General features: G+C 36.0%; 1 protein-coding gene across 1 annotated transcript in view; it reads left to right on the top strand.

Moving 5' to 3' along the window:
- THSD7A (thrombospondin type 1 domain containing 7A) overlaps positions 1-15,643 on the top strand; it is a 423,961-nt gene that overhangs the window by 307,349 nt on the left and 100,969 nt on the right. The window contains exon 7 of the mRNA XM_057732183.1: positions 12,731-12,925. Coding sequence (XP_057588166.1) covers positions 12,731-12,925 — 195 coding nt within the window. The remainder of the gene's footprint in view (positions 1-12,730; positions 12,926-15,643) is intronic.

Genomic DNA, 15,643 nt, shown 5'->3' with positions numbered 1-15,643 from the left:
AGCTTTCTTTTGATTTCCATTTGCGTGGAATATCTTTTTCCATCCCCTCACTTTCCGTCTGTATGTGTCCCTAGGTCTGAAGTGAGTCACTTGTAGACAGCATATATATGGGTCTTGTTTTTGTATTCATTCAGCCAGTCTGTGTCTTTTGTTTGGGGCATTTAGTCCATTTACATTCAAGGTAATTATTGATATGTATGTTCCTATTACCATTTTCTTAATTGTTTTATGTTTTTGTAGGTCCTTTTCTTCTCTTATGTTTCCTGCTTAGAGAAGTTCCTTTAGCATTTGTTGTAGGGCTGGTTTGGTGATGCTGAATTCTCTTAGCTGTTGCTTCTCTGTAAAGCTTTTGATTTCTCCATCAAATCTGAATGAGATCCTTGCTGGGTAGAGTATTCTTAGTTGTAGGTTCTTCCCTTTCATCACTTTAAATATATCATGCCACTTCCTTCTGGCTTGCAGAGTTTCTGCTGAGAAATCAGCTGTTAACCTGACAGGAGTTCCCTTGTATGTTATTTGTCATTTTTCCCTTGTTGCTTTTAATAACATTTCTCTGTCTTTAATGTTTGTCAGTTTGACTACTATATGTCTTGGTGTGTTTCTCCTTGGGTTTATCCTGCCTGGGACTCTCTGCGCGTCCTGGACTTGGGTAGCTATTTCCTTTCCCATGTTAGGGAAGTTTTCAACTATAATCTCTTCCAGGATTTTCTCGGGTCCTTTCTCTCTCTCATCTCCTTCTGGGACCTCTATAATGCGAATGTTGGTGCGTTTAACATTGTCCCAGAAGTCTCTTAGGCTGTCTTCAGTTCTTTTCATTCTTTTTTCTTTATTCTTTTCTGCATCAGTGATGATCACCATTCTGTCTTCCAGGTCACTTATTCGCCCTTCTGCCTCAGTTAATCTGCTATTGGTTCCTTCTAGAGTATTGTTCATTTCAGTTATTGTGTTGCATATCTCTGTTTGTTTGCTCTTTAATTCTTCTAGGTCTTTGGTAAACTTTTCTTGCAACTTGTCGATCTTTGCATCCAGTCTTTTTTCAAAGTCCTGGATCATCTTCACTATCATTATTCTGAATTCTTTTTCTGTAAGGGTGCCTATCTCCTCTTCATTTAGTTGTTTTTCTGGGGTTTTATCTTGTCCCTTCAAGTCATACAAAGTCTTTTGCCTTTTCATTTTCTGTATCTTTCTGTGGCTGTGGTTTTCAGTTACACAAGACAGAATACTACTGATACGGCTGTCTGCCCTCTTGTGGAGGAAGCTATCTTGGAGGCTCCTGGGTGCTTCCTGATGGGAGGGACTGATGGTGAGTTGGGCTGGGTGGGCAGAGCTCAGTGAAACTTTAATCTGCTTGTCTGCCAATGGGTGGGGCTGTGTTCCCACCTCATTGGTTGTTTGGACTGAGGCGACCTAGCACTGGAGCTTACAGGCTCTTTGGTGGGGCTAATGGTGGACTCTGGGAGGGCTCACGCCAATGAGCACTTCTCAGAACTCATGCTGCCAGTGCCCCTGTCTCCTCAGTGAGCCACAGTTGCCCCTTACCTCTGCAGGCAACCCTCCAACATCAGCAGGTAAGTCTTGTTCAATCTCCTATGGGGTCACTGCTCCTTCCCCCTGGGTCCTGGTGAGCACACTTTTTTGTGTGCCCTCCAAGAGTGGAGGCTTTGTTTCCCCCAGTCCGGTGGAAGTCTGCAATCAAATCCCACTGGCTTTCAAAGACTGATTCTCTGGGGATTCCTCCTCCCGTTGCTGGACCCCCAGGTTGGGCAGCCTGACATGTGGCTCAGAACCCTCACTTCAGTGGGTGGACTTCTGCGGTATGACTGTTCTCCAGTTTGTGAGTCACCCACCCAGCAGTTATGAGATTTGATTTTAACACGATTTCACCCCTCCTACTGTCTCATTGCGGCTTCTCCTTTGTCTCTGGATGTGGGGTGTCTTTTTTGGTGAGTTCCAGTGTCTTTCTTTCAATGATTGTTCAGCAGTTAATTGTAATTCCGATGCTCTTGCAAGAGGGAGTGAGCGTACATCCTCCTACTCTGCCATCTTGATTCATTGTCAGAAAATTGCTGAATATGAAGTTTATGCTATGAGTCTAGTGCAACAGTATTTGCCAATACCTTTCTGCAAGCCCACTTAGAAGCAGAACTAGGGAAAAAATGATTAAGCACATTAACTCAAGTTGATTGAAACACAGTGGTGTTTTGAATGGAGCAGATCCATTTCCACACTGGTATGGGAGGGATGTTCAGCTCCTCCAAGGATAGAAGAAGATGAAAGTAGGCATGGTATTGTTACAATATGTAACTTTTTTCAACTATGCGTCAGGCATTGATCTAGGCACCTCATTAAAACGTTTTTCTCATTTAATATGCACAACATTACCATAAATAACTACTATTATTTAGCTTCCACTTTGTAGATTAGGAACCTGAGTCTCACAACATTTAAATAATTTGCTCAAGAATGCATAGTTGGTCAGTGCTAGAGCCAGTATTTGAACCAGGGCTGTTTAACTTCTAGTTAACTAAAATGTAAAGTTTTGAAAAGTTGAAATTAGCAGTGTAGATAATTTCAAACTCAAAAAGAATTAAGAACGAAGTCACAAGAAGGAACTAATCAAGAATGAAAATATGAAATAAAAAAATCTGGCTAACTAAGAATGAATTAAGCTTTGTTTAATCTCAAATAATGTCAGAGGTAAAATTATTATTTGATTTTTCTAGTTTCCATAGTGTTTTTATAAACATGAATTAGTTCACCTTTTAGTCACTGAAAATAAGCAAAGCAGAATAATCTGGGGTTCAGGCAGATGAAGAAGAGGATAATAGGATATGGCATAAAAATGAAGTATTAATTTCAGTTAAGAAAACACATCTCACACTTTTATTGCAAAACATATACTTTCAGTTTTACTGATAGCATATTGTACACATAGAGAATATGAATTTTAAAATGTGCTAAGATAATTGACCTTAGGGTCAGAAGTCATGGGCCTGATGTCAGTCTTTACAGTTTACCTTTTTTTTTTTTCTGACTAACCCCAAGTGAAGTCTTTAACTAGAGTTATTAAGAAAGGAAATCGTTAATGTATTAATAAAGAGTTGTTTGCCTAATCCGCTGTTCAGTAAGTGGGCAGTTTGCACTAGAGTGCCAAAAGTTCAGTGAAGTAAGAAAATCAAAGTTATGATTGACTTTAGCCCTAAATTTTCATCATATGTTTATAAAAAGTCACCTTACTACACTTTGTTAGAATTGGTTTCATCTCAAAAATGAAGTTAAACTTGTATTATTTTCTTACTTTAATTTTTATTTTATGTTAGAGTATAGTTTATTTACAATATTGTGTTAGTTTCAGGTGTATGGCAAAGTGATTCAGTTATAAATATACATATATCCATTCTTTTTCAGATTCTTTTCCCATGTAGGTTATTACAGAATTTCGAGTAGACTTTCCTGTGCTATACAGTGTGTCCTTGTTCATTATCTATTTTACATATAGTAGTGTGTGTATATTATTCCTAAACTTTTTAATTTATCCCTCCCCCCCTTTCCCCTTTGGTAACTATAAGTTTGTTTTTGAAGTCTGTGAGTCTGTTTCTGTTTTGTAAATAAGTTCATTTGTATCATCATTATCAATCTAATATCACTTAGATTCCACATATAAGTGATAGTATATGATACTCGTCTTTCTATGTCTGACTTGCTTCACTTAGTATGATAATCTCTAGGTCCATCCATGTTGCTGCAAATGGCAATATTTTATTCTTTTTTATGGCTGAGTAATATGTACCACATCTTCTTTATCTATTCCTTTGTTGATGGACATTTAGGTTGTTTCCATGTCTTGGCTATTGTAAATAGTGGGGCAGTGAACGTTGGGGTGCATGCATCTTTTCAAATTATGGTTTTCTCTAGATATGTGTCCAGGAATGGGATTGCTAGATAATATGGTAGCTCGATTTTTAGTTTTTTAAGGAACCTCCTTACTGTTCTCCATAGTGGTTGTACCAATTTACATTTACACCAACAGTGTAGGAGGGTTCCCTTTTCTTTACAACCCATCCAGCATTTATTATTTGTAGAGTTTTTAGTGATGGCCTTTCTGACTGGTGTGAGGTGGTACCTAATTGTAGTTTTGATTTGCATTTCTCTAATAATTAGTGATGTTGAGCATCTTTTCATGTACTTTTTGGCCATCTGTATGTCTTCATTGTAGAAATGTCTTTTTAGATCTTCTGCCCATTTTTTGATTGGGTTATTTGTTTTTTTGATACTGAGCTGCATGAGCTGTTTGTATATTTTGGAGATTAATCCCTTTTCAGTTGCTTTGTTTGCAAATATTTTCTCTCATTCTGTGAGCTTTTTTGTTATGCTTATGGTTTCCTTTGCTATGCAAAAGCTTTTAAGTTTAATTAGGTCTCATTTGTTTATTTTTGTTTTTATTTTCATTACTCTAGGAGGTAGATCCAAGAAGATATTGCTGCAATTTATGTCAAAGAGTGTTCTGCCTTTGTTTTCCTCTAAGAGTTTTATAGTATCTGGTTATACATTTAGGTCTTTAATCCATTTTGAATATATTTTTGTGTATGGTGTTAGAAAGTATTCTAATTTCATTCTTTTACATGTAGCTGTTCAGTTTTCCCACCACCACTTATTGAAGAGACTGTCTTTTCTCCATTGTATATTCTTGCCTCCTTTGTCATAGATTAATTGGCCATATGTGCGTGGGTTTATTTCTGGGTTTTCCATCTTGTTCCATTCATCTATATTTCTATTTTTGTGCCAGTACCACACTGTTTTGATGACTGTAGCTTTGTAGTATAGTCTGAAGTCAGGGAGCTTGATTCTTCCAGCTCTGTTTCCTTTCTTAGGATTGCTTTGGCTATTCAGGGTCTTTTATGTTCCATACAAAGTTAAATTTTTTTTGTTCTAGTAAAATGCTATTGGTAATTTGATAGGAATTGCTTTGAATCTGTAGATTACCTAGGGTAGTAGAGTCATTTTGACAATACTGAGTATTCCAATCCAAGAACATAGTATGTCTTTCCATCTGTTTGTGTCATCTTTGTTTTCTTTCATCAGTGTCTTATGGTTTTCAGAGTACAGATTTTTGCCTCCTTAGGTATGTTTATTCCTAGGTATTTTATTCCTTTTAATGTGGATATGAATGATGTTGTTTCCTTAATTTCTCTTTCTGATTTTTCATAGTTAGTATATAGAAATCAACAGATTTCTGTGTATTAATTTTGTATCTTGCAACTTTACCAAATTCATTGATGAGCTCTAGTAGTTTTCTGGTTAAAGCTTGTGTTATTGACTACATTAGGGCCTGGAGTTGGAAAGTGGCTGCTGACAGGGAAGGAAGGCAGCCTTTTATCTCAGGGTCTCCTTTTTCAGTTTTGCCAGGATTGTGAAGAATGAAAACACAGAGACTTGAGATAACGGAACAAAGAAAGGTAGCAAGGAAAAGAATAGAGTGGGGACATAAAAGATAAACTTATTGAGGATGGAAAGAGTTTGAAGATGATGATAATAAAGGAGAAAAATTATGAAAAAAAATTATAGTATGAAGACCCTAAATTGTTTAAAGACATTTAAAAGTCAATAGGTAAAATATATATGTATCTTATATGGAGATAAATATCTTTATATTTTTATATATTCTCTTCCTATATATGTAAAGGAAGAGAAGGTGAAGCTAAAGATAATATTCTTGTTATAAATTATGTATAAATTGATTGGTCAAAATAAAAACTGCACCAAAGTTATACAAGTAAATAAGTTTTTATTCTTGGCTGTTACACTGGAGAGAAACTAAAATCAACTCTGCAGAAACACAAGGCATTTTTTAAGCACTGGAGTGAGCTAGTGGAAAAACACTAGAGGATATTAGAGAAGAGATTGATCAATGAAATGTGTTGAACACATTAAGTAACTCCTGAGTTTGCAAATGTTTTCTCTGTGATTAGGCCTTCTGTGTTTGTTAATTGGTGCCCAATGAAGCAAATAGACACCTACCATCCTACAGAGACTGGGAAATCAGGACACTATCTTCTTTGATGTTTTCTTGACAGAGATGGTTCCCAACTCTTTAGAAAGACATTTCCTAGATTGTAAAACTGGCAAGAGGCTGGGGAAGATTCACACAAATTTCAAAGGGGCAAAAAGAAAATTTGCAGTTGCATTTTTTTCTAAAATAAATTTTCTAAGAAAAGGAGGTCAGGGGCCTAGAGTTGGAAAGAAACCTGTCTAAAGTTTAGTCAAGCTGAGGATAATGTTATGGCTGTCTTGATCAGGTTCTAGTAAACAATCAATTGGAAATATATAAACACTGGTGACTTTTTCAGGAAAGCAACATATGTTCTGGGATTTCAAATTCATTTTTTTTCTTCATCCAACAAATATTTACTGCAAAACTCTTAAGTTTTAATAATAACTGAACCAAGGCTTCAGATATAAAGGTGTTGAATAAGACAAAATCTCTGGTCAGAAGGTTCTCATAGACTAATGGAGGTAAACGTGAGTAAACCGACAATTACAAAAAGTCATAAGAAGTGTTAAGTCTACAATACTGTGGGAACAGAGAGGAGAGAAGACAACTCCATCTGGACAATTTGAGAAAGCCAGAGAAGGTTTGCAGAGGAAAGAAATCCAGTCCTAAAGGATCACTTAGCAAGATGATGGGGCAATGAGGCATGAAGAACAGTGTACACGAAATGACAGAGGAATGAGAAAGCAGTATGTTAGTTCATGGAAAAGCAAATAGCTTTCAGTGGGTAGAATTTAGAGAGAACCTGAGAAAATGACATAAAATGAGGATGTTCTGTGCTCCAGTAAGAATTTGGCCTTCAGCTGATAGGTACTAGGGAGACTGTGATGCTCATATTTGCACTTTAGAAACACATCCTTGAATTCAGGATGGGTGATGGGCTGCAGGGGAAATGGGACACAGCAGGAGACCAGAGGAAAGTGTGCAGTGGCATGGAAGAGAACATGGGGTCAAGCAATACTTAGTACATTGAATAAATCAGACTCACTACCTGGATGTGATCGCAGAGGGAGTGCAGGGATTAAAAATGATTTAGAAACTTCCCATTAAGTTGAAGAGATGTGCAGCTTCCCTTCTTCCAGAAGGGAAATGAAGGAAGATTTATAAGATTCAGTTCGTGGGTCTTTTACTTCAATAAGCCAAGAGTGATTTTGAACCTACGTATCTTACAGTTGTTTTTAAGTTCAGGTAAGATGGCTGTATGGAAATGTTTTCTAAGAGATCTAGGCAAATAGGAGCCTCCATTCTTTTCCCATCTCAATTCTTTATTGAATTTATATTGGTTATCAATGTATAAGTATTGGAGCTTATAAACCTCCTAAAAACCTTGAAACTATAAAAACCTTCATAAACCAAGGTTTATCTTTTATATTACATTTAAACTTCACCTCGAGTGCAATAAACTTTCAGAATATATTTTTGCCAAGAAGAGAAAAAGTCTGTCCTCTGACCTCAATTCTCATTTTGTTTTATTTCTTTAGGAATCTTCATGAATTTTTAGTGTAATTACTTTAAGCAGATGTTCAATTCTCTTATCCTGTAGTAGGAAACTCAGTAGAATGAGAGGAGATATTTTAGAAGAGTTCATGAGAGTTTGGTGGTATCCCTGAAAATAGATTAAACAAGGGGAAATTTGGGAGTTATTTTAAAGATGCCAAAATACATGTTTAACTCTAGTAAAATGATGAATTATTAAAAACATTCTTAACATTATGTTTGTGGAGAAAAATGTTGAATGGGGGGCACCAACTTAAATATTTAAATATGTTTTTGAATTCATAAAAATAAATAAACCCAAGCATTTTCATTTTATTTCTCAACCTCTTATTTTAGGGTTTCACAAACAAGTTTGAACAAGATGTGCTTCACTTAAGGCTTCAGAGAAGTAAATTGTAATATGTGGACAATAATATAACACAGTCTGTGTTACATATTTCATGTAAAATACGCATTTTTTAAGATGTGGTTAAAATGCCAAGAACTTGTTGTGGGATGGGGGGTGAGCATGTTGCATAAAAGCAAAGCAGTCATTCCCAACTTTTCATGTTGGAAATGCCAAAAAATATAGTATATTTAATACACAGAGTCAAGCATGAGGAGGAGTCTAAATGTTGGCATCACATTCGAAATAGCAAGAAATTAACCTCAGAAAGACTAAAGGGAAAAGAACAGGTTGCATTGGTCTGTGCCTGCCTGAGTTGTAGAACTACATCATTCACATCATAATAATCAGATGTGTCTGCCCAGATTTATGGGGATGCACATTCAGATAACCAGAGTCTCAAATGCTTCTGTAATGGAGCCATACGGTGGTTGAAAATGTCCTAATAACAGGGCAGCTGATATGGAAAAATGGAATTTCCAAAGTGCTAAGCAGCAAAATTTCCATTTCTCTATATGGAAAAATTATAAATTGACCTAATATTTGGATATGCTTATGTTTGATTTGCTGCTGTATATTCTCTGATACAATGTTATGCAAAATAGTTCTTATCTACTTCATGTTATAGGCCAAAAACCTTTTAATGTGAGGGAGAGGGATGAAATTTTCTATAGCTCTTATAAGTAAAGAGCTTATTTCTAAGGTTACTTTATATATAAAAAAATAAGATAGAAGTAACAGCCTCAGAGAGTGGCTGGAGACAAGTTATGGAGTTACCTGTAATAGCTATAGACACAATTTTTTTTTTCCCCAATATTTCCCAGATGACTTCAACCAGGATTACTGGAGATTTAGCTAAAAAAGAGCAAAGCTTCTAAGGGTTCCAGTTAGTGGCCAATTTAGATGAGTTGATTAAAGTGTCCATTCAATGATCCCACATTCTCACAGATCCATTGCTATTTGTTCAGTAGCCACAAGCCAAAATATGTAACCCTGGATGTGTCAACAATGCACACTTTGTATTTGAGGCACTGTATCACTGCCACCACACGTCTGTGCCTTGAGAAACACCTGGTTTCTTGACTTCTTTGCAGACAAAGGTTCATCCATTCTTAATTCCCTTGGCATCTTGAATTCTCCCTACCACCATACCAGTTAAAAAGGTAGACTGGGGAGTTGGTTAGAACTCAGTTCAAATCTCCGCTTCTTTAGTCAAACTTCTGCTAATTTGAGACAGTAGGATTAAACCTACTGAGCTTGAATTTCCTTTAAAGTGAAAAATATATATTAATATCTATGTCAGAAATTTGCTGTGAAAGGTACAAACTTTGTTATAAAATAAGTAAGTCATGGGGATGTAATGCATAGCATGGTGACTATAGTTAATAATACTGTATTACATATTTAAAAGTTGATTAGAGAATACATCTTAAAAAATCTTTATCACAAGAAAAAGGTTGTAACTATGTACAGGGACAAATGTCATTTAGACTTATTGTAGTGATCATATACAAATATTGAATCATTATGTTGTATACCTAAAACTAATATAATATTATATGTCAATTATACCTCAAAAAAAGAAAGTTGTCACAGTTAGCTGAGATGATGTGTATAATATTCATAGCAAGGTGCCTGACCAGAGATGGGCAATCAGTGACTATTCATTGAATGAATGTTTTCACCCAGGTATAAAGAGAAATATAAAGGGAAGTCCCACAGAGAAGTGAGTGATGGTAGGTATGAAATTCAGGTGAATTCGCTTTACATAGCTGCCCTTTCAAGAGGCAATTTGTTTCTAATCAAACCACTAGAGAGTAAAGGCAAAAATATCTTAGAACAATGCTTTTCAAATTTTACCTGCATGCAAATCACCCAGGGATCTTTTTAAAAATGCAAGTTATGATTTATGGATGGGATCTGATAGACTGTATTTCTAGCAAACTCTAGGTGATACATGTGCTGCCTGTGCACTGAATACACTTTAGCAAAGTTCTGGAGCACTTGAATGCATGTAATTTAGGAACTACTGTACTTTAATTCATATTTGTCTAGTACAACATTCTGTTTCCTGGAACAACAGCTTAAAGTTAATTCATTTATTCACATAGTAGAAGATTATTTAGTGTCTACTAGGTGCCAGGCACTATTTCAGGTTCTAAGTATAAAATAATGAACAAGGCAGATGAGAATCGTGCCCTTATTGAGCTTTTACTCTAGTAGTAGGATCAGATAATAAACATGTAGACAATTAATTAAAATGGGTGCTAGTGGTGATTAAAACTATAACGAAAATAAAATGAAGTTACTGTGAGATTGTATATGGTCAGTTAAGGCTCCCCTAGCAAGAAGAAACTGAAACCTGAATGCTGAGAAGCAGTCTGCTGTGTGAAGATCTGAAATTGTCATGAAAAGGGAAGAGAGAATGCAAAGGCAACAATGAGATTAGTCTGTAGGAGGAAAGAGAAAGAAGCCGCTGTGGCTAGGACATAATGCCATTATTTAGGTGCCAGACCTTGATGGGCGATCAAGAGCGATTCGCGGGGAAACAGGGGCAAGGTCACACCTGACAAAGTTGAGGGGAGGTGGAGGGGCGGGCAAGGAAGAAAGTGAAGTAAATGCTGGACTCTTGGAGATTGGATCCAAAGTGGGTCTTAACAGCTCCAAGAGGATTAAGGTGGACTCTAGAAGGAATGGACCTAAAGGAAAATATACCTGGCTAAGCACAAAAAGATGAGTGAAAAAGAGCTAACATAAGGTATAGGCCACAGGTTGGGAAAAAAACAAAAAGAGACTAACTCAAAACGCCAGAAAGTTTAAAATTGTACATCCCTGAGGTTTACATTACGAGAACCAGAAATGTATTATTTATGTCATGCAAATTAATGTAATAGCACACAGGTAGCACATTCTTCTCAAAGGCTGCAGAATGAATTAAATTTTTCTGAATAGAAATGATTGAGTAACTATTACAGAAAACACAAAACTATAATTCCTGGTGGATTGTAAGCTGTAGCCCCAAACTTGCCTTACTGTTCACAGAATATTGGAAACAAAAGTGAATGAAAGTAGATGGAACAATAAAAGATAGCAACAAAGGAAATAAGACATGTACAAGCCCCTCTTTGTGCTAAGAAAAAAGTCTAATGCACAAAAGTCATCATTATTATGTAAACTGAAAAATATTACTTGCCTTGTATTATAATGGTTTTTGTACTGTATCTACCATACAGTCTATCCTATCATTTATTGGGATATAAGCCAAACTCTAAAGCCAATAAAAACAGAATTAAAGGAGATTTTCTCACAGATCACAATAACTAAAGAAGAATGAATGATATAATGATGACCCAACTGTCATTTTAGAGTCCTGCTTACTAGTGAGCAAGTCTAATAATTTAAAGGCTTGCAAACTAGTGGCTATTAACACGTAAGTGCATTTCAATGGACTTCTGGTTTTGCCTAATGATTTAAGGCCCTACAAACTAGTAGCTATTAATATGTTAGAGCATTTCCAATTGACTTCTGATTTTCTGTCTTGTTTTTCAAATATGTGAATAAAGGACTGTCCATTAAAATGATGCTCCTCACCCTCCATCAGGAACAAACAGCTTTGGGTTGTTTGCTTATAGCAGTGAAGAAAGGCATGAGTGGTCACCCTTTCTCATCTGAATGCCTAATGCCTCAAGGCACACATTTCTGATACACTCCTCCAGAATTATGGATATATTCTGTGGCAAAATAGCAGATTAATTTTGCCTGTTTGTCTATTGTTTTACTCTGTTCTGTTGACCTCAATAGTACCTACCACTTACCCGCTAAGCCACAGAGTTCAGACTTTTTCATACTGTATTTTGGGTCATTTATTTGTAATTCTTCTAGCTTTCTTTGGCATTTATAAACAGCAACAATATTTTCTTTCTCATTGGCCTTTTTGTATATCTCATTTCATTCACTCAACAAATACTAAATGAGTGCCAATCTCTAGAGCTTTGTCGGTAACAGAATGGATTAAGATGAAGCTAGGAAAGGAAACAAGAGCCACATCATTTGAGGTCTCATAAACTTTTGAGAAATCTGGCCTTTGTCTTAAGAGCAGTGGGAAACTACTGAAGGGTTTAAGCACTGGAGTGACACCATCTTACTTCTGCCATTTTCTTGCCTTGTCCTTTTTTTTCCCCCTTTCCCAACGGGATCACTGTAGCCAGCGGTTTTATAATACTGTCCTATTATTTATGTTTCCTAACAAACTTTTAATGAAAATTTTTTAATGAAAGAAAATGGTTGCCAATTGTATAAAAATAAATTCTCTGGGAGACACAAGAGAGTTCGCAAATAGAGAATATGAGTTGGTTCATGAAAACAAATGGTAGGTGCTGTGGATAGATTCATTACTTGTGAATGACGGCTCATCTCCAATAATGAAATAAAGGTGGGTGGACATATTGATGCTCTTTACTGAAGAGATTAATATTATAAGTATAAAAATCACTTCCTGGGCAGGTATCACAGCATAAAGTACTTGCAGCAGTGTGTTTGATCTACACACCTAAATACTGATAATAAGAAGCCTCATTTAGGGCTCTATCTATCTTTATCTATCTATCTATCTGCCTATCTATCTATTCATTCCTGGTATTCTTTTAACATCTGGCTGTAGTAGGCAGTGACTTTCGGTTTTGCTTCTAACTAAGAACAAAAAGGAAGTAACCTAGTTTATCTTGGTGCCCACCTGGCTTCAGTTGCTCATTTTACATTATTTTAAAATGATAGGCTATTGGTGATAATGTCTTTCCCAGGAGAAGAAGTTGACAGACAACTGTGCAGAGATGCCATCTTCCCCATCCCTGTTGCCTGCGATGCCCCCTGCCCCAAGGACTGTGTGCTCAGCATGTGGTCTGCGTGGTCCTCCTGCTCCCACACTTGCTCAGGGAAAACCACAGAAGGGAAACAGATACGCGCGCGGTCCATCCTGGCCTACGCGGGAGAGGAAGGTAAGGTCATCAGCTTCAGAAGGGACTTAGGTTTTTTCCAGAAGTTAGCAGCCATTTTCTTTGTGTAGCCTGGATACGATGATATTCTACAAAAATCAACTTCCAGAAATCCAGCAATCCAAGAAGCTTTAATATCTGTTGATATATTGGGCAGCTTGCTCTTGTTCCTTGAAATTAACCTTAAAAATAGATCTTTAATAAGAGAAAAGATTTTGAAAAGTAAACTCACTTTGCCTTTCCTCCCTCCTAATAATTCAAGTTCTTTCTACTTCAAAGTGTTAAACCTGTGAAAAAATCTGAAAATGACTCCCCAAATTCCAAATGTCAGATTTCATTGCTTTTCTCTATTTCATTAGTCAGTGTTTCCCCATGAAATCATATTCTACCTTCTTGTAAATAGTAAACTTTATTTAAAACAATCAGCAGCATGCCTATTGCTTGACTGAAAATAACATGGATTTTCTACCATTCAGGTTTCTGAACATAGGCTCCAAGATCCAGAAGTCTCATATGTAGGTTGTGTTCATTTTTAAAATATGCTGCCCCTAAATCACTTCACACTATTCACAGGTTTTTCATATATTCATATCACGCAAGCTTTATTGTCGAGAAATACAAGGCTCTTGGTAATTGTCTCTCAAGCTTGTTTCCAAATGCTAATTTGGCCTCTGTGTAACTGGGTGATATAATGTCATACTTAATCTTGTCATCCTGGAAAATAACACAGGAGTAAGGAAAACATAGAAATAAGTCAAGTTCTATCACATTAAGGCATATTCTGTCTTAAGAATATAGGCATATGTTATTTAAATATTAGGCTGAATGACTCTTCTCCTCATTCACATTTAACACTAGTAAATAATGATTTCTATTTGTAGTAAGCACATGTTTCTTTATGTATACCCCCAATTACTCAATTTTGGAGGAGTTTCTACATTGCCTATTTCATTTTTCCGTTTTTGAAGCATTTTAGTAATATGAATCTGCTAGTATTCTTTTTTAATCAAGCCTGCTATCTTTGTATGTGATTCTCTGCAAAAATATAACTACCTTGGCCTTAAGATATAGGAGAAAATTTAACATATTTAAATAGTCAACCTATGAGAAAATTTAGAATTTTCTTTAAAGTGTCAAAAAACTTTTTTATTGTCACCTCGATATAAATTTAATTATTTGCTACCAAACGAAAAATGTATCGAACCTAAGAGAAAAAAATAGAACCTTTTAGGGACAAAATTATATTCCTTATGTTGTCAAACAATAACTCTAACCTTGTATAGATTATATTCAGACTTCACACTCTATCAGCTCAGATTATGTCTTGGGCTTCATTAAAATTAGATCTGTGGTCACCCTGCTTCCTATAAATCCATTATACTCTGCAGACACTTGATGTGTGACTAGTAATGAGTGACTTTTCGCCCCATGAGTCCCATGGCTGAGATTTTGCCATGCTTGCAGAACTCACCAGATCATTATTTCTATAGACATGATGCTTCACACTGAAAGGTCATGAAATGCTTTAAAGGCAGAAATTTATGACTGCTCTTTGGTATGTATCATCCACTTAGTTTGAAAGGGTGGGACTTCGATAATTTTTAGTGAAGGCTAATGGTTGCATCATAAGCAACCCATGCTGGAAAATTATAGATGTGTATATAGTTAATCATAAAGGCATGAATTCAAAACATAATTTTACATGGAAACTATAGAGGAAACTCTGTCAATGGGGAATCTGCTGCTATTTGTCTCTGTTAATAACATCTACAAAAATGGGTATAATCATGTGAAATATTTAATGAAGAATTTATGTTTCAAAGACGATTTAATACCTATTTGCTGGACACGGAAACACGTTTTCTTTTCTTCAAAATAAGCCTTTTCTAACTGTGAGCTATTTTTTAAATGATCTAGGAACTACATTTGCAGGAAGTTTTAAAATATGTTTCCCTGCCAATTGGATGACGCTTTATAATTCTACACAAAAGCAGGTCTTTCTATTATGCCCCAAGAATTAGTCTTTTGTATGTGTCATAATTGTTCTTAATTAACTGTGGATCAGAAAATTACTGTGATAAACTTAAGGGAAAAGATCACATTAATAAAATTATATATTGAATGTTTAGACATGAAATTATACAACTTTCTGGTGAAATAACTTACAGGACAGGTGTATTTATCTGGACTTACAAAATAAATGCTGCAACCTATACATTTGTACTTTTGCCTATCTCAGTAAAAATGTCACCATTAAACATTATACTGAAGATTATATAACCTCTTTGTATTAATAAGGAAAAACTAAGTTGTACTGCAGTAACAGCCCATAAGTTCATTAACTTAAAAGAACAATTATTTTTCTCTCTTGGGAATTTTGCCACAGTGACAGGTAACTCTGCAAGGCAGTCTGTCCTCCGTGAAATGCCTCAGCATTGCACCTTCATATGAAGGCCTACCTCACAATCCTCCTGCCAGAGGAAGAAGATAGCTGAGGAGTCTACCTGCTGATTTAAAAGTGTCAGCAATTAAATTCTTTCATCCAGAAGTTTGTCATTTTCACTGACATTTCATTATCAAAGCAAATTATATAATCATAACTTGAAGTTGAACCTAATTTTAAGTGAGGCAGGGAAAATATAGTCCTACTGTGTGCTGGAAAGAGGAGTGCTAGCTACTGGTCTCACCCCTGGTTTACCGGTCATCTTTTTGTATATGTGT

Source organism: Hippopotamus amphibius, chromosome 4 (genome assembly GCF_030028045.1).
Source record: "Hippopotamus amphibius kiboko isolate mHipAmp2 chromosome 4, mHipAmp2.hap2, whole genome shotgun sequence".
Lineage (NCBI taxonomy): Eukaryota > Metazoa > Chordata > Mammalia > Artiodactyla > Hippopotamidae > Hippopotamus > Hippopotamus amphibius.
Note: the sequence above shows the minus strand (reverse complement) of the source record. Positions and strands in the feature narration are given on the sequence as shown.